The sequence below is a fragment of the Mya arenaria genome, chromosome 3, assembly GCF_026914265.1.
Source record: "Mya arenaria isolate MELC-2E11 chromosome 3, ASM2691426v1".
Taxonomy (NCBI): domain Eukaryota; kingdom Metazoa; phylum Mollusca; class Bivalvia; order Myida; family Myidae; genus Mya; species Mya arenaria.
The window spans coordinates 12,124,632-12,144,532 of NC_069124.1; the positions used below are offsets into that span (position 1 = coordinate 12,124,632).

The 19,901-nt window shown below is 32.9% G+C and overlaps 1 protein-coding gene across 9 annotated transcripts in view; it reads left to right on the forward strand.

Annotated features, from left to right (window-relative positions):
* Nucleotides 1-19,901, forward strand: part of LOC128228573 (uncharacterized) — a 38,410-nt gene that overhangs the window by 11,560 nt on the left and 6,949 nt on the right. For 3 of the 9 annotated variants that reach the window (XM_052939959.1, XM_052939962.1, XM_052939958.1), the window contains exons 2-11: nt 5,995-6,133; nt 10,103-10,308; nt 10,629-10,832; nt 11,949-11,978; nt 12,755-12,862; nt 13,112-13,162; nt 14,221-14,331; nt 16,663-16,749; nt 18,387-18,491; nt 19,176-19,382. In XM_052939959.1, coding sequence (XP_052795919.1) covers nt 6,006-6,133; nt 10,103-10,308; nt 10,629-10,832; nt 11,949-11,978; nt 12,755-12,862; nt 13,112-13,162; nt 14,221-14,331; nt 16,663-16,749; nt 18,387-18,491; nt 19,176-19,382 — 1,237 coding nt within the window. In that variant the 5' untranslated portion in view covers nt 5,995-6,005. Of the gene's footprint in view, nt 1-780; nt 800-1,062; nt 1,139-1,692; nt 1,846-3,185; nt 3,251-5,994; nt 6,134-10,102; nt 10,309-10,628; nt 10,833-11,948; nt 11,979-12,754; nt 12,863-13,111; nt 13,163-14,220; nt 14,332-16,662; nt 16,750-18,386; nt 18,492-19,175; nt 19,383-19,901 lie in introns of those variants that run through there. The other 6 variants (XM_052939963.1, XM_052939956.1, XM_052939961.1 and 3 more) reach the window with 6 other exon arrangements.

Genomic DNA, 19,901 nt, shown 5'->3' on the forward strand with positions numbered 1-19,901 from the left:
GCGGCTATGGTAGATGCCTTTTTTTCGACCTCGGTTATACAAAATTAAGTAAAAATGTATTTTTTTGCTGGAACTCTTTTGTGCTTAGTGAAAATAATTGCGTATGGAGATGCGTTAATTCGTTGTTGTCATGGATATGCGCGCAGTGATTCAGATTATGTTAATAGTCAAATTGGTCTTTAAATAGTTCTAAGGAGAGTGAAGCATTATTTCTTGAAAGGTGCGTGAAAACTGTTTTATGGTGACATTTGAAGCGAGAAATAATTAATAAACGTTCTAAATATTGCCACAAGACAAGGTTTCCATGATGCTACAGATGACAGTCTTCAACAAGGGAGGTAATAACAATGTGGCGACCATTAAAGAGGAGTTCCATACAGGCATTTTATCTTCGCCCGCTTGTGCTTGTGATATCATGAATCGATATATTCAGCCTAATGACAAATTTAGGAAGAAGATAACAATTCTAAGTAACAGTACTCGTATATCACTGAATGACATGCACTTAAGCTACAAGGAAGTGAATGACCTTATATGGACATATCCATCCTTTCATTCCTTTACTGCAATTGAAACGCATAAGCACCTGCACAATGTGGGCTGTTAACAATTTTCATGGCTATGAATTAATAGTCCAGAAAGGATTTGGCTTTAAAAACATGTTCAGAAAGTGGAGAAAACTTTTAAGCTAATGTAATGCATGGAAATGCAAGAACGCATTTTCATCAGGCAAATCATGTGTAGAATTAAACTTTTTCATCCATCTTTGTTCATCTTGAATATATTGCTTATTGACTGTGTGAGTGGATCATTCTAATAAATTCTATTTTATATTGCACGTCAAACATTTACATGTATAACCGTAACTGTAGAAGCTAATGAAATAAAATCAGATGTCATTTCTTACTGGAAATACCAATGATCGATCGTTTGTTTTGTCAAGTAGTGAATATTCCACAGCTTTCAGTGCTTTGATTTCTAACAGGTTTGAAGGAATTGCCGTATTTACTCTAATACACTATTGCACTATGCTTTGTTGTGTACTTGGCGCGATTTTGCTTGGAAAATTTCGATATCATGAATAATGAGGCAGCTTCATTGGCAAGGAAACCTCTTCGAAAATCTGGCTGTCAAATATGTAAGGACACTCATACTGAAATTTTCCCCATGGAAAAATATTCTAATGCAAGCATGAATAGAACTCTGTCTGACTGATCATTACAAATTTTAAACCAGCCACTTAGACACTCATCTGCAGAGACAATTGATAGTATAGGAGTACTTAATTTTTACATGTGGAAAAATTAAGAGTTGCCTCCCTTAAGCCTCATGCTTATAATATTCATATAAACATTGTCAAGATTGTGTCGGTCAATTTTCCGACTTTATGTATGAAGTGTAATGGAAGAAACTACAGTAGTTGCCAACAATGGTTGTAGGGTAATGTGAAGCTGTCAAGATGCCTAATTTAATCTGCAAGTTAGTTCTCTTTATTTGTAAATAATAAACAAATATACTGGCCAGAGAGTGCTGCTTTAAAGTTTAATTTTCATTTTAATCAATGTTACATCAGAAGAGCACAATGATAGGCCGTCTAAAAAAACAGGATCTTAAGAAAACAGTTAATGTATTGTTATACTCCAATATAAGGTACCGTAGAAGGAAGTTATCCATAACTATAACCGTGTCTATATAATACTCAATTTATGACCTACTTTTACAATTAATCAAGCTATCAGTGTATGTGGACTGAATCTCAACGATATTGTTATGTTTTTTGGATTTTTAAGGATTATGAGAAGATATCCTAAGTGTGTCTGTTTTACAGTTTTCCTTCATAACCCTGTAATTATTTGACATCTTTATAAAGTAGTCTTAATATGAACAGTTTCTTAACGACAATCTTCTTTCATTTAAACAAGGACATTTTTGTTTACAATTAACATACATGATTTAGACAATCAGATTTTCGTCATTGAAAGATAACAATAGGTCTGTTGTTGAAATAAGGAAAATTTTAAGGAAAAGTGCTTCAAAATTATCGGTAATGGCTCTGGCCTTGGGTTTGAGTTCCCATTTAACCCATTACTTAAGAAACCGTACATAATTATAGTGTTACTCAAAACGAAAGTTGTAATGATCTTCGTGATATATGTAAACGGCTAAAACACGGTATTTGTCCATTTTATATTTTTTGGTTGTTATACATAGATTGAAGGAAAGTGTGTGATTTCAAACTTAATTCTTTGCAGCCAAAGCATGTAACCTAGTCCACTCCTGCTGGCCTCCAAATTTCAAGTGAAAATATCAATTTGTATTCGAGTAACAGCAAAAAACATATCCCAAAAATGGCCATTTTCAAGCGTTATGCTGTCTCATTTGATTTTTTTATATATTCAAACTGTTATATATCTATTTTGCATGATGATTTGGAAAAAATGCATTACCTCAGCTTATAGAAAATTTCAAGTGCTAAATTTTGGTGGGTAAATCAAGAAAATAGACAAATTATTACAGAAAATATGACTTATTAACATAAAGTGGTGCTTTTGCCAATTTTTCAAAATCACAATAAGTATCCCTTGTTATATGCATGAAAAACATTGAAAATTCACCCATTTACAAGTGATAACTGTTTTGTAAGACTGATTATTAATCAAACTTCCAATTTTTTGTTGCTTTGGGCATTCATGATTCACATTCTTAAAAAGAAGGAGGTTCACCTGTAAGATTTTCAGGGTTAAAAAATCTGTAGAGTCCGTAACCATGGGTTTGTATCTACATATGTATTAATGACAGAAATGTGGCATTCCACAAATAAAAACCTCTGTATGAGTATGTTTAATGGCTGAAATATTTTTGGAATATTTTGATTTTAAGTTGCATTTTTTACATATTTAATGTTACGGACACTACAAAATCTGCCTTCAAATTTTGATTTGAAATTTCCATTGTTTTCAATAGCATATTTCCTTATATTTTTTCATGGTAAAAGCAATTTTTTTATTGTGTAATATTGCATCATCTTTTAACTATTGGAAAATACCAATAAAACGGCTGATGCAACAATATTTGTGATGAATTATTGCATCATCCAAAACAACCGCCTTTCTAAGAAATACAACAGTCCAGCTGTAATGATGGAATCAGTTAAGAAAATGGCTTATTTTGGGTAATAGTCTGTCAGATTCCAGCAAGAAGTCCTTTCAAATGGAAAACACTAAAGGTGTTGGTTCCAGTGATGCTCTAGGTATGTATTATCCTTATCTAAACATTCCATGCTATGTTACGTAGGGTCCGTAACCAAAACCATATGTCTGTACATGATGCCCTGAATTAATGCAATTGTCCACATGAAATGCACATGTTGTGATGCTTATTTGTTGAAATTGCCATGCCCAACATATAACAAACTAAAATGGTCTTAACAGGTTGTTTAATGGAAATCCTATGACAGTATGACACACAATTTCATTTTGTGTAGCCTATTACGGAGCCGAGATGAAATATTTTTACATAAAGATTGGCGTGTATGCCAATGAATACAATCAGTATTATAATATACAGATCACAGACACAGTGGATACTTGTTAAATGTACAGAATTGAAGCTTAAGTAATATTTGATTTGTACTTGTACTCAGGTTACAGACTCTACAAAATACGGCCACTTGTTTCTAAGTCTACTGTAAGTATGTTCAAAAACATTTTTATGAACAGAAACAATACATTTGAACCATATAGGGACATTTATACCTTTTGAGGTTTTTCTTTTCACAAAACCTGTCTTTATATGAAGATTTATATACCATATATATTAATATTCTAAGGTATACATTGAACCCAACCGTTTAAGGTTAATTAATATTCAGAATGTCTTTTTACAGAAGAGAGCCAAAATCATCACTGCGATCTGTAGCCATGGTAATGGATTTCAGTGAGAACTATGCATGTGTCTTCCAAAGTGAAGTGCAGTCAGGGTTCTTTGATAGAAACCAGGTAACTGTACATCCAATGATGTGCTACTATAAAGAAAGTCTTGATGACAAAGATGTTACAGTAAAACATGCCATCATTGGAATAAGTGAAGAAACCAAACATGATGCGGATTTAGCAATTGTCTTCGAGAATCAAGCCATTAAATTACTAGAAAGCAGAGGGGTGAAGATTGGTGAACTCCACGAGTGGACTGATGGGTGTGCAGCCCAGTACAAGGGGAAAAAGGCGTTTGCTGATATCAGTCTCAGAAAGCAGCCCAAAATGACTCGAAACTACTTTGAAACGTCTCATGGAAAGAATGTCTGTGATGGGTTGGGTGCAACTGTAAAGAATGCTTGTTATCGTGCTGTAATAAGTAACAGGAAAGTTCTTGGTAATGCTGAAGACGTTTACCAATTTTGTCAAGAAACTCTGAATATGGAAGTAGTGGACACTGTAAAAAGCACTCTGTCGAGAAGAGAATTTGTATTTGTTGAAAATGTGAATAGAAACCGACCAGAAACAAATGTACAAACATTAACTGGAACACGGAAGCTGCACTCTGTTAAGTCTGTTGGTAAAGACTATGAGCTGAACTCAAGGAAACTTAGTTGTTACTGTGATGCTTGTGTGAATGGTTTAACATCAAAATGTGAGAATGTAGACATAGTTAATAAGTGGGAGAAAAGAAACCTTGATGTTATTAGTAAAGTCCAAGAAAAACTAAATGTAAAGAAGAAACAACCATCTAACAAGGAGCAGCCTAAAGCAACCTGCAAAGAACAAACAAAAGAACAGAAACAAATAACTTTGAAAAGAAAATCGGAGACCAAGCAACCAAAAGCCAAGAGGAGAAAAATAGAAGAGACAGCAGCAACAACATCCCAACAAGATACAGCCTTTCAACCTGGTGATTTTGTTACCGTTGGGCTCAAACCGAGAAAAGGACCCATAAGTGTTTACGTTGCTGAAATTACAAGTAAATCTGAAACAGAATATGGGCTTAAATATATGAAGAAAGCTGGAAACGCATATGTGTGGCCTGAGAAGTCAGACGTTTCTCAGGAGCCAACAGAACATATCATTTCAAAGCTAGAAGCTCCTGAACTTGTCAATGAAAGAGGTCATTTTAAATTCAATACACAGGAACTCAGCAAAGTTAAAGTTAATCTGTTGAAAATACACAAACATGTGTATTTCAAATAGAAAATGTTGAGCATGTGTTGGTTCTTACAATGTGTAGAGTCCGTAACCGTAGTGCAGTCTATTTCTATCTCATACAAAAAATATGTTCTATTGATATAAACAGCAGAAACTGACTATACTTGATAGGAAAAGTGTTTATTTTAGAAAAACAATGTGCTTGGGGCACTTGGTTCTACAAACTTTAAAAGTTACAGTTAAAGTTGTGTGATCATTTTTGTCAATTTTTAGAGTTCATCGCAACTGGGATGAAATATGTTTTTTTTTTATGCTTATCTCAAGCAGAGATTTTATGCATTTGTTTGTTAACATTCTAATCGTTAGTTTTCTGTGTTAACCTGAATAATACAGACTTGTTTCCATTAAAATCTTTGTTGTTATATGCCTGTTGTAGTGTCTGTAACCTTACACTGACCTGTATGTAAAAGTCGCCAAAAAAGTAAATTTATAAAAGCGACTGTAGGAAAACAAATATCATTTCCAATGACTGAAACTTTAAACTAAAAATGGACAAAATTTCATGGCCCTGCATGGAAGTTCATTTTTCCACCTTGGTGAGACACTTAGGTGGACAAATACCGTGTTTTAGCCGCATACAAGTTAACTCAAGATAATTTCTTCAGCCATTCTAAAACATAACTGCAGACCCCTAAGCAAACTAACATTTAAAATCAGCTGACAGTTACAAATAACAATCTATTAATGAATCCATTGCTTATTAAGTTTAGAAAATGTGTGTTTTTCCCATATGTATAATAATAACATTAATTATTATTTGCTGAAAGACTGTCAAAGTAAACTTTATTTTTTCCAGGTGTGATAACCATGCATACAGTACCAGTGGTCGTGTTTTCATTGTTGCTCTCTTTGGCTGCTGGCAAAGAGACGTTTAATCTCACACAGGGGCCGCTACCTGACGAAATAAAAAACTTTCCTGACACAGCAAACCGCTTGTAAGTACCATTTGATCGATTTTTAGCAAAAATATTCAAGATATTCTCATGTTACTTAGCACACATGGTAACCATTGATAATTCACATTTTTGTTAAACAAGGCCCATAACTAAGGCTTTAATAGTTGTTGAGTTTCACCCCTTCATTGACCGAAAAAATAAACTGCTTGCGGTGCTATTTCTATTCTGTTAATGTGGTTTCGCTTGAGTATGCAATTTCATTGTGGCAATTTTAATTGCACACTGATTATCTTACACATGGCATGAATCAGCACTTAACTAAATAATTAGTTTGCTAATTTGTACAAATATTTTGGTTTAGAAAATCTGAGAATGTTGGGGTTTTTACCCGCGTTGTAAAAACACTTATAGTTTTGTAAATAATTATAAATAGTCTTTTTATCGATTTACCTGTGACTGTACGCCCACATCAAAATAGTTTTTTAAAGTAAAGGGTATAACTATCGGTAATTTTTTGTTTCCTTGTTTCAGTTTCTAGAATGTAGTTGATGCAGGAAAACAATTGCGTAGACTGATGATGAAATGTGTGATAAAATTCTTTTTAAGCAATTATTGTTTCTGTTTCTGGTCTCTTTCATTTATTGAAGTGACATAATTACAAGATGTATTATAAATATATAACTTAGCATTATTTTTCTTAAAGAAATCTCTTATCAAAATTCCTTTTTTCAATTTGAAGAAAATACACACTGAAACAAGAATAAGATCTTAACTTCACCATTTTAATCATTCGTCATGTGCGAAGTATGACAGGCAGAGTCATTATAAGTTATTACTTTTCCCAGCAGAGCTTAAGCATCACACTTTCATTCCTGATCATTATGCCCCCCTTTGAAGAAGCGGGGCTGTATTGTTCAATCGGTCAGTAGTAGATCAAATCTTGTCTGATCGATAACTATGGTATGAATGGGCCCAAATTAAGGTCCTCAATTATCATTTAGGAAGATTGGTTATGATTTGCAGATGACCTTTTGATATTTCGAGGTTGGTAGTTCATTGTGACCTTAAACACAAGAAGCTTGTCTGATAAATAATAAGTGAATGCTAAAAATAGTCCTACGGTCCTCAAACTTGGCACAAATGTAAGTGATTACCAGCGGATAATCCCTATTAATTTTGTGTTAAGTAGGTCAAAGGTACATTTGTATTAACCTTGAACACAAAAAGCTTGTTCGATTGATATCTGGAATATGCTTGGTCCTATGGTCTTTTAACTTGGAAGGTTGGTTGGTCAATACCGGAAATTGACCGTTTTTAAGTTTGAGGTCAGCAAGTCAAAGGTCTGGTAGACCTTTGACACAAAAAAGCTTGTCTGATTGATAAATAGAGCATGCCTCAAACAGGGCTTGGAGGTTCAGGTCATGACCAGCAGATGACCCTGTTGACTTTGAGGTCACCATTCATGTTTGTGGTGACCTTAAACACAAAAAGATTGTCTGATCAACATAAAGAGAATGCTTTGACCTTATATTCAATATGGAGTAATTTAAGGTCGTGATCAACCATGTATTGGTCCTTAAACTTATTGGAGAGGTTGGTCACAATCTTAAATTACCCCACAGCCATTTAATGTGAAATGACTATTAATCTGATATTAGGGAGGCATTGATGTTCTACAAACATCTCTTGTGCTTTAATAATGGCTACCGTATCTCGATGATCAGGCCTGCAATCTAGGAAATATGTCACATGACAGCTCTTGCTTTTTTGTTAACCATCTTGGTGGGTTGCATATTGTTCATGATCAATGGATGGCCCTAACAATTTTAAGGCTCATAAGGTCAAAGGTGAAGGTCATGGTTATCTTATTAAAACAATCTTGGGTTCTCCCTGCAGTGGACACATGCAGTTCAAGGAATTCTAGTAAAACAAGGTATTTTAAAATGAATCGAAAAATATTGTTAACAAACATTCATGTGTATAAAGTTATATAGATGTATTATTATGTATAAATAGAAGGTAAATTGTTACAGGTATGATGTATTCAACAGATTTTTATGAACTTGAAAAGAAAATATTAACTTCTTAAGGGGTTAAGTGTAGTACCGGTATTATTTTCTGGTACAAGTGTATATCAACAAAAGGAAGTCATGCGAAAATTCCCCATTCACTGAAATAATTGTGCACTGCCAATCGAAATTTATTACAAACAGGAAGTTAATTATAACTTCCTTCTGGGTTACACAACAGTAAATTATTTGAATAGTCATTTATGGCTTAAACAAATTAATAAAGGTTTCCCTTTCCTCAAATAAATTTACTGCTTTAAGTGCGTTGATTTATTTTGTATTTTGGGTATTCCAGCTTTGAGTAGATACATTTGTTTCAAAAGCAAGCTACTCTTTAAGTAAAAAAAAAAAATTGTTATAATTTTTTTTTTTTTATGTGTGTGTTTTGGAATTGAAAGTTTTTATTAAATGTTTATTTAAAAAAAAATGTTTGTCAATCTCCAAGCATATAACTGACTATAAAACTTAAAGATGACTCTTATTCCCAAATAAAATGAACCACATTTAATACAATTGTTTTAATTTACCGAAAAGGATGAATAAATAGTGAAAAACAATGGTTCTTATGAAGAATACCTCATATAATTTAAGGAAACAAGGTGCAGAAAGCATGATATTTCTTTCTTATGAGATGATATATGATCACTGTAAATCTTTAAGGTACCAACCAGTCATTTAATAATTTAATTGTACATTTTCAGCTATGATTAGATACACAGTTACAATTTGTAATTAGTGATTAATATTTTTCATTAATGCATTATTTAGTAGGTAGTTAAGGGTTTTAAATCACTCAAAATGTGTGTTTGTTATACAAGTGTATGTATTGATTTTAAATGAGAGTGTCACTTTAACAAATTGTTGAAACCTAGGAATATAAATTATATTTGGGGGTTTTCAAAGAGAGAAAAGGTGAAACACCAAAATGATAATGTTAACAACGGGGTACATGTAAAGTGGGTGTATTGCGGTTTTGGCTGATTTCGAAGATCATGTGGCAAAAAAATGTAAAAACACCTTCTTTTTCTTCTAATGTCAGTTTTATTTTCCTGGTGCTTTCATTGCTTCAGTAGAGACTTCGTGGTAAAAACCTATTTATTTAAACCCTGATAGTTCACCTGATCCTAGGTCTTGCTCATTTTGAGAAACGATTCTAATTGAAATTGATGGTTTTATTTTTATTATTTCACGTGTTATGACATAAAGAAGTAAGAATAAGTTGAAAGATATACCCCTGCAAAAAGAATAAGGAATATAAGAATAAAGAGTCCATTGCTTGGTCCATCTGTCTGTCCGTCTGTATCTTATCACAATTTAGTGAATTAAACTACATGAACATGTTGCTATTGAGTGAATTTACCTTATTTTAGAAGTGACACGCATGATGAATAGTAATATTCCAAAACGTATATTTAAGCCATACAGACATACAGACAGACAGATAGACAGACAGACAAACAGACCGAGACAAGCTCGACGACTTGTACCATGTGTTCCTTATAGGTAAAACTTAAGACAGGTATGCCTGTGAATATTTGTAGTGATTTTCAAACTCTGTGCTGTTGCTTGACAAAGGGAAATGGCCACTGCATCTGACCATCGACCAGTTCCAAAAAAAGGAAGGGAAAATGTTTTGTTTTTTGTTAGACGTCTGGCTTACATTCTTTAACATGTTATTTTATATTGATATTTAATCTATTCAAGGACATCAAAACTGTTCCTTTAAATCACAGTTTAAGGACAGTTGAAAAAAATATGTAAAGTGATAAGTATTCACTTTTCTTAAAGTCTAAAATTTTGATAAAATTGACACTTGTCCATTAGAAATTAAAAACATATTAAGGCATGACCTTCCGGCCTCGGCTCATGAAGTAATAAACTAGAGCGTAACAAATCATTTGTTAGCCTCGGCCATAAACAATATTTAATTTCATTTCAGTATGGCATATCTGGACCCAGCCAGTAAAACAACAAAGACTCACTGTTATTGGTGCGCCCCAGGGGTGTTGTCCGACTCCTCCCAGAACAAGAAGCAGAGCTCGCAATGTAATGACCACATTAAGGGGCGAGTCTTGATTGAAATGCTCACACCGAAAGAGCGCAACCAAATGAAGATTCCTGTTTGCCATGTTGGAGAAGTTCCAAGTATGTTATTTTAATTAGTTTGAAAAACTTCAAAACCCTTTTATAATAACATGCGGCTATTGAAGAAGGTCACCTTAAATCAGATCTGCTTAGGTGAATAATTTGAATGGATTTAATAAATAAATAAATAACTTCTAAATAGATGTGTAAGTTGAAATGCACTTTCGTTTTAAATGAAATAATCTATTCTGTTCAATGAGTATTCTAAAATGCAATTGGAGAATATAAATATTTCTTATGAAGACAGTTGTCTTGTTATATTGTCTTATTGACATAGATGGGACCTGGTTTAGTCCATTTTTGTCATCTCTCTGCCTCAGATTGTGGACCGCCGCCACAAGACCGGAAGAAGGAATCATTTCATTGGTACATTGACCGAGGTTGGAGTAACGCAGATTATTCCGTGTACTTCTCATCTGCCCTGGTTTGCAACTACACGCAGGAGATTGTAGCAGAGTACTACTGTAATATCACACTGCAATGGCAGTTGTTGCACTATAATCCAACTAAGAAATGTGAACAAGGTGAGTAAATGGATGTAACTATGTTTCACTTGCTGGTCTGTTTTTCGAAGTAAAATCATGATATTGTCAATGCCTTGATGTTGACATGGTTGTCATAGGAAACTGGAACTTGGCCATAACTTGAAAAAAAAATAAAGAAATTTTCATGGAACTTGTTACCAATGACAATACAAATACGCATGTGTGTAGCAAGGTCACTTTGCATTGATAGTCATTTAATTACACTGATCAATTCAGGAAAATATGATGAGTGTTTTTATTACTTGTGTTGCTCTTGTTAAAATTGCACTCTCCTCTCACAGATTGACCATTTTGACCAAAAAATTTTTTTTATCTTGCATTGAACCAATCTTTGCATAAATATCCTGAAACCAGTGATATGAGACTGGTGGCAAAATATCAGATCACAGAATTTAATATTTACGTTCCAAAATTGATATTTATGGCTAACAGCATTCCTTACCCTTTAAGAAAAATGATTTTATCTGCATAAAACATCAATTTTAGAACGTAAATATGAAAAACTGCCATCTGATTTTTTGTCAGCAGTGTTTATCAATGGTTTCCAGACTTTCAAGAAAAAAAATTGCTCATTCCAAGACAAAATATAAAAAAGTTATTAAACTGATCAATCAATGAGAGTGCTGCTTTAAATTCAGTTAAAAACTGTGATCTGATTTTTTGTCAGCAGTCTTTTATCACGTTTCCAGACATTTGCCCATTCCAAGACAAAAATAAAAAAAGTTACAAAACGGTCAATTCGTGAGAGTGCAGCTTTTAATTAAGTTAGAAACTGTACATAAGTTTCATTTCATCTACATCAAAAGTTGTACATTGTTTGGCTTCAAAGAAAAAAAAATGGCAGAAATATTGTATTGATTGCATGAAATCTTCTTTAATGGTTGGCAGTTAAAGTACAAAATTCATAAATGTATATTCCTTTGAAGCACCAGGTGCTAATGATCACTCTAACATGCATTATATTTTGTGTAAAACAAGTATTAACATACATTATTTAATATATTATAAAGACATTTGGATTTGGGAAAAACACTTCAACATACTTCTTTGATTAAAACATTTATAATTTTAGTTTTATGCACATATATTTTTCAGAGCCCACAATCATTCCTGTAGAGGAAAAAGGTAGGTGTTGTAATTGAATGTAATTTATATGTTGTTGATCTTCCATTGCTCTAAGGTAAAGTGAAACATTTATAATTGTATTCTATTTCTCAGAAATTATCTGTTGGCCGTATATCCCCTAAGTCTTGTGTGCAGTCATATATTAACCATGCATTTGTGACATTACTACTATTATAGCATAAACATTTTTTTTGTCGTAGACCAAAATTTACAGTCCATGCTGTATTTATCTGCACTTTCAATTTAAGTATTTACCTAGTAATCACAGAAAGCATTTTTTCATAAATAAAGCAGTGAAATGAATCTTGATCTTGCTCCATAGATGAACAATTTTTCTGTTTCTTTGATGCCAAAATTCAATTATAAGCTTGACTATTCGACGAATAAGGAGAGCTACTCTACTCACCCTAGTGTTGGGCTCAAACACCCTTGTTAAGGTTTTGCATGTAAACACCTTTAAGTCATTATCTCTGGATATACATCAATATTGCATTGGAACTTTAGATATGCGTTTCCAACTTTCCAACCTATTTGATTAATTAAGTTAGATAACTCAATTTTGCATATCTCAGTAAGAACTTGATATACTGCATTGAGACACATGCAGAAACATGGCATTGTGACATTTTAATTGTGAAAATAATTAATTAATTTAATTTAAAAAAAACATCCACCCACACACCAACACACAGTAACCCCCCCCCCCCCCCCCCCCAAAAAAAAAGACAACAACATATGATTTGTGTACAGTATAGATAATAATGACTCTTTTTCAGACAACTATGTTGCCCACATCATTGGAGGAGTTGTTGGAGTTGTTTTGCTGGTAGCTGTGATTCTGATTGTTGCCTGCCGGTTTTTCAGGAAAAGGAAGATGAAGTCAAGTAAGACTTGGAATAGTTAAATTATAAAAAAAAATCATTTACAAAGTTTTAATTTTTTGTACACAAATAATCTCTTGATATTGATTCTTATATGCATAAACAGCTCACGTTTGTATGGCAATTAATGAGGTGTTCCAGGCAACACCAAATTGATAACATTGGTCCATACGTGCCTACTTTCACTATTAAGGATTATTTCATTATTCGTCTTTATACAGCTGTACAGTTATTTTTTATTTCTATTAATAGATTCAGATGATGTTGAATTAAAAGTGATAATGACACAACCCACTTCTCCAGGTTAGTACATATGTAGGATCTGTCACCAGTCGTATATAATTCACAATTTTATTTTAAACGAGTTTAAGAAATATGTTAGTAAGCGAGTTTTCCATGATCTTACTAAAATGTTTCCTGGATGAGTTGAATAAAAGTGTGTATTATGAAATTACCATATATAATGATGAATGTCAGATTCTTCTTTATCATGCTTTATTCCAGTAAAAAATAGCAAAGATGACCTACCTGTTTTACCTGCTTGATTAATTAGCCAAATACCACGGAGCAATGTCATTTCCCATGCTACATGCCTTGCAGACATGTAGAATCCGAAACAATATTAAATATTAGATATATGCGATCAATTTAATTCTGCTTATAAGTAAAAAGCATACTAAGATGATATTCAATACAATTTACTACAAAAATGCTATACTTTTTTTTTTACAAAATTTGCTTTCTTTTAAATTATGATGTCAAATCTGGTAAAATGACGTCATAGATTGTTATATGTGATATTTAAATAAATCTTTGTCATCAACACAAAATGAGAAATAAACATGACTTGCTAGAATATTTGCCAATTAAGCATTTATTTTTGCCAATTTGTTTTTACAAACATTTTGAAGTGGTATTTTTTCTGTCCAATAGAAATAGAGCAATATTATATTACACAATCATGTGTACCGGTAATTCAGAAAAATATGTGATTGCTATATCCAATTATAAATTGGGTATAGCATGCGATAAGCTCATTTATTAAAATACATGATTGTTTACAGAAATTAATATTTTATAGATGTTTATAAAGTTGTGTTTATAATAATATTAGCATACAGATCATATGAAAAAATACGGCCATCCAATTGATCAAAATAAATTTTCAAATGCTTAACATATGTACAATGACTTCCTATTACCCCGGTAGATGATCTATTCACTCTTCTAGCAAGTCATATGTTTATTTCTCATTTTGTGAAAATATATGAAAACTAACTTAAGAGCCAATTATACTTGTTTTTCTTTTTCTGTAATGTACTATTAAACTTTCTGTTTTGTTTATTTATTATTACAATCAGCCAATCCGAGCGTCTCCAAGGGAAGCTATATTAGTCGCACATCGTCAAAGTCGAAAAGTTCAATTGAAGAGGATTCAGAAATTCAGGAGGAAGAAGAGCCATTTCTATATAGTATGAAATCTTTAAACAAGACAATATCATGCCAAAAGTCATTTCAATTTCTCTGTTTTTTGATTGGTCTATTAGATTTGGGAAAGTCTGTGGTTGGGTTTTCAGGTGGATGGGCGGCCTCATGGGTCAAGGACATCTGTAGTTTCAAGGTCAAGGTTGCACTTAAAGGCCATTTGTCAAATAACCGTGCACTCAGGCTTGTTGAGGCTGTAATTGGCCATGCATAAGAAGATTTTGAAATAATTTGCCACAAATGTTCACCACGATTAGTCAATGTGTCGCCTTGAAGGGTCATTATCGATAGATAAAAAATTAATTGTTGGTACTTATGTTAAACACCATATAATACAGATCATCTTTGTCCTTTGTAACAAACTACTAGTTTTCATGGAGTTATGGCACTTTTTTAACTTAAAATTTGCCATTATATGGTATACAGGAAATAATTCCTGAAAGCTTTCATGGTTTTTAAGATTTTTGGTTCAACACCTTAACAAACAGGTTAAGTTTGACTTAAGGTGCAAATCACTAAATATTTTACAAAGTTATAGATCTAGCTGTTTTCAACTTATAATTTCCAAAACAAAATGGTGTTCAGGCTATCATGAAAGGGCTACAAACAACAGCTAGATCTATAACTCCATAAAAAATTACTGTTTTGATAAAAAAATAATATCCAAGCCTTAAGTTGAATGGGGATATAAATCCATAGTTGTAACTACAGTAATATAAATAGGTTTTGGTACACATTTTTAATGCCAAATTCTAGTTTATTTTTGGTTACAACCCCCCATTGTTTGACAAGTTATATGGTCCATTATCAACTTAAAATTTGTCAAAAGTATGGTGTTGGGACAATAACTCAATAAAGGGTTTGAATGAAATTGAACATGATCAAATACATGTCATGTTTGACTTTGGTTACAAACAACTATGGATTTGTATCCCCATTCCAACTTAAGGCTTGGAATTTATTTATTTTATCAAAACAGTAATTTATTCCGGTTTGATGGATTTAAATGATGTTAAATGTTACACATGTTACAATGTTTAACATCATAAAATACATGTCAACTTTGACTGAGTTTGTGGAATTCCAGTTTTAATGGAGTTATGCCCTCTTCAACTTAGAATTTAAGTGTCCACTTACTTATGACAGGTACTATTGATTTCGATTATTTTGGGTACGCATATTTAGCACTTTGAAATAGAGGAAAATTCTGACGACTTTCATTGCAATAAGCCAATATTTGATTTATGGCCCCTTTTCTTTAAAGAAAAAGTTGGCATGTTCGGGGTATTCATCATTCCTGTGACAGCTGCAGTTGTATTTGCCTATTAGACATCAGACATGTACAGTAAAACTGTGATCGCTCGAGGACGCCTGGGTCCGAGCTGAAACCTCGAGGGAACCGATGTCTCAAACAACCCGAGTTTCAAATTTCCAGTCTGTTCTGAAATATCTTTCAGTGTATTTTAAGTTTGAAGTCGTTAAACCGACTGTTTACTATGACACTGATTATGTGTTGCGTTGTGGAAGACACTCATATTTTTAAAGGCTGTCTTATACTAAATGAAAAAACAATAAATAGTTATGTTTATTTTTACAAAAGCAAAAAACAAGCAACATTTATATATGACAGTAAAATACATATTATGGCCTTCAGATTTAAGTTTCAAACTCATAATTATCTACCTTATCAATTATTAACAGTCATAGGTAAAGAGTGATAAATGTTTTCACACCTTATGAATTTTCCTTTCAACTGTCATCCAAATTTTTACAACTTGCGAAAATTTTAACACCTAGCAATTTATTGTTCATTTTGGAACATGTGTTCAGGAAAAAGTGTGAAATTATGACCTCGAGGGAGCCATAAGGTTTTATGGATGATTTTTGTATTTGGGACCAGCTATTGTGCTCGACTCCTCAACTTATTTCGGTTTCGATGCAGCGTCAGTATATTTTATGTGAAAATAGAAAGAAAAACATTCGTGACCAAGCTCCGACCTCGAGGGACTGCCGGTTCTCAAACGACCGCCTGTTCGAACAACCGCAGTTTTACTGTAGTTGAATATTAAAAACTTTTAACTGTTAAAGAGTTTGGTTATATATTAGGAAAAATATTCATGGTATATGGGACTCCTGTTAACAAAGAAAATAAATGTACATGTAGATCTTTTCTCCCTTGTTTACACATTTTTTCAAATGATTGTAGGCCTCCACAGGAAGTATCATTGCTTTATTGCTAAAACATGTTGTGAAAAATATAGTGTGTTTTCTGAACTTACTATTGTTACAGAAAATACAAAATGATATTTTTTTTTCAGAAAATGAGAAAAGTTCTAACGACACATTAATCAACGAAATAAATAAAGAAGAACAGCCTGTAGCCCTTAAACCATCTAAACCTCCAGGTAATTGATAGTATATCTGTAGGATCATAACTAAAAGCAGGATTTCTATTATCATGTTATGTCTTACTTTTTCATAGAATTGTACAAGATTTAAGCATGCCTATTGTTGTTTATTGATGTATTGTGATATAAAATTGCCATTGTCACAAGAACAAAAAAATGTCGTTAACTGAGACAGATTTTCAAATCAAACTTGGCACAAATGTTTCCAGAGGCAACATGTACATGTCTGTAGCAAGGCAAAAAATACAACTTTACATAATGTTGTGTGATTGACTTAGTACTTGTCTCGTTTAAAATGTTAAATATTCAAGTGTAGATCTCTGCTGGCAAAGGGCTAGAAAAGCTTATGCAATGGTGCGGAGTCAGTTTTGTGTGCATTTGTAAACAACTGCTTGTGTTTGCGATACAGTCTTCAGTTTTGGTTGTATCTTAATCAAACAAATAAAGATGTTGAGAGCTTGGTTCCTTTCATAAAACAGCCAGATCTGTTTACCGTATGCATGATTTGACTATGGCCCTTTAAATGCAAATTAATTTTCTAAGAAATACAGTTTTGTACAGAGATTTTTTATCATTGTAGAAGTTATTTCCCTTTGCTCAAAATGCTGCATAGCAAAAGAATTTAAAGTATGACAACGTTGTACAGAAAGTTGCGTATCATTGTAGTAGCTCTTTCCCTGTACTTGAAATGCTGCAAAGCAAAGTATTTTCTAAAGGAGACAGCTTTGTACAGAAAGTTGTGTATTATTTTAAAACTTACACCTTATTTAACCTCCAACAATAAATTTTGTTGCAAATACAGTTGAACACCGCTATTCCAAACATCGTTTATCCGAAATTATCGCTATTTCGAAATTATTTTTCAGTCCTGATTTTATTCCTTCTTTGTTTAACTAATTTCTAATCTTAAACTTGACATCGCTAAGTCCGAAATAATCGCTATTCAGAAGTATAACTGACAGTCCCGATTTGGTATTTCACACCTATTTATCAATCCTTATTTCTAACTCGATCATCTCATAGTTTTTCACACCATTTTGCGAATGCACTCTGGCATCGGCTTAAGGTAACAATGGAGCACAATTAGCGCTTGTTAAAGAATGACATTGAGCACGCGTATGTTACAAACATTGATGTAAGAAAATGAGCAATTGATTTGGGTGATGCAGTGTGTATATATTTTCTGGTTAACACAACCTGAATATCATTCGAAAAGTCAATCTCATCAGATTTGATTGCTGCATTGCTCACTTGACCCGTTAACAAACAATCCGGAGAAGGGCCCGGTAACCAACCCGGGTGGATATTATATTATTGTTTTAAATATTTAATGTTGTAAATGTCATTTATTAAACAATAATTTAACAAACATGTATACAAAAGATAACTCAAACCAAATGTATTGTATTGGTTATGTGTAACCAACATTGCAATCGTCACGACTAAATATTGCATCTTTTATTCGCGAACGCTGTCATTTTTGAAAATTGATAATCCGAAGTATCACTATTTCGAAATAATTTTTTAGGTCCCTATGATTTCAGATTAATGGTGTTCAACTGTATTTTATGATATATAATCTATGTAGGATAATGTTAAAAGTAATATTACGCTGTATTTATTTTATTTGCCAGTGTTAAAATCAAGCGCTGTGTTTGGCTACCGATTGAACAACATAGACAAGAAAGACAAAGAAGTAAATTTTAAGTTTCAGTCTCTAGCCAAGCCTGTACCACCTGGTAAGTGATATTTTTAATCCATAATAGTAAGTTTTATATTATATTTATTGTGTTTTGCACTTTTGTAGTTAAACAAGGTGTTCTTAATTTCTCCTTTATTATTCAAAGTTTTTACATGATTTTTGAAAAAAATATGTACCATCTTTTTGGGACTCACAACTGTAACTACACATTTTTTTAAGCATTATTTTAGCTCACCTGACCACAAAATGGTCAAAGGTGAGCTTTTGTGATCACCTTTTGTGTATCACCCACAATGAGATTGTTACCGACATTCTTTATCAGTGTTATTATCAGTGTTATTCAAACTAGGACATACTGTATATGGTCACAGTATGGCAAGGGGTTCATATATCAGGTCAGCGATCTCAGGCCCTATGGGCGCTCGTGTATTTTTAAGAAATATGTTTAATAAACAAAAAAATGAAAACACAATTGCTTAACTTACCTATCCTTAAATTTTTAGGATAATTCCTCGTCCATTTTGTTAACTCCATAACAAACTCAGTCGATTGTTGATTTGATAAATAACAGTTTTCACTACTGTTTGTAATAATTGGCCTTTATGCTGTTTGACACATTTTTGACTAGTTTTGTATATTGGTTATTAACGTTCTATCTATTTGAATGGAAACCTAGCTTAACTAAACATATTATTCATTTGATCATCATTTCTTACCTCAGGTGGTGATATATATGTGATAGTGAAAGGAGCCACTGGGTATGTGATCCGAAGGGAAGATTCTGGCAAAACATGGAATGGCCCACTTATTGAAACGGCCAGTCGAGCATGTGTAATGACATCACTGGGTCCTGACGACTCTTGCAGATACATTTATACCTTAACATTTGCAGACGGAAAAAAGATTGAAGGCAATTTTTCAGTTACAGGTATGCTAAATGATTAAAGAATTAATATATATGTTCTCTCTTTATCATTCTGAATTCAATTATCACATAATAGTGTTTCATATGGAATGGTTTTCTGGTCAAAGGTGAAAGAGGTTATGCTAAAATAAGCATAACAGTGGTTTGGGGTAAGTATTTCACAATACTGCATGGAATGGAATACAAATGAAATAAAGAAGGAACTGTTTTCTAATTTACCTTGGGCCAGTTGTTCGGAACTTTGATAAGTTAACAACGCTGTTTACATCATCATTATTAACTTTACAAATTTTTTTGCTCTGGATGTTGAACGAATACACTTGTATTCTGCAGTATTTGTAACAAGCTTAATGAGACAGCTGTACTTGTTATTTAAATATATGAGCACATCATCAACTATTTCATGGTTAGAAGTTTACAACAATGTCATTGATCATGTTGCATGGGTGAAAGTGTTCCAACATCTGCCATATTTTCCAATTTTTCCTGGTCTTGCGGGGTCGTTTTTCCAAAATGTGTAAA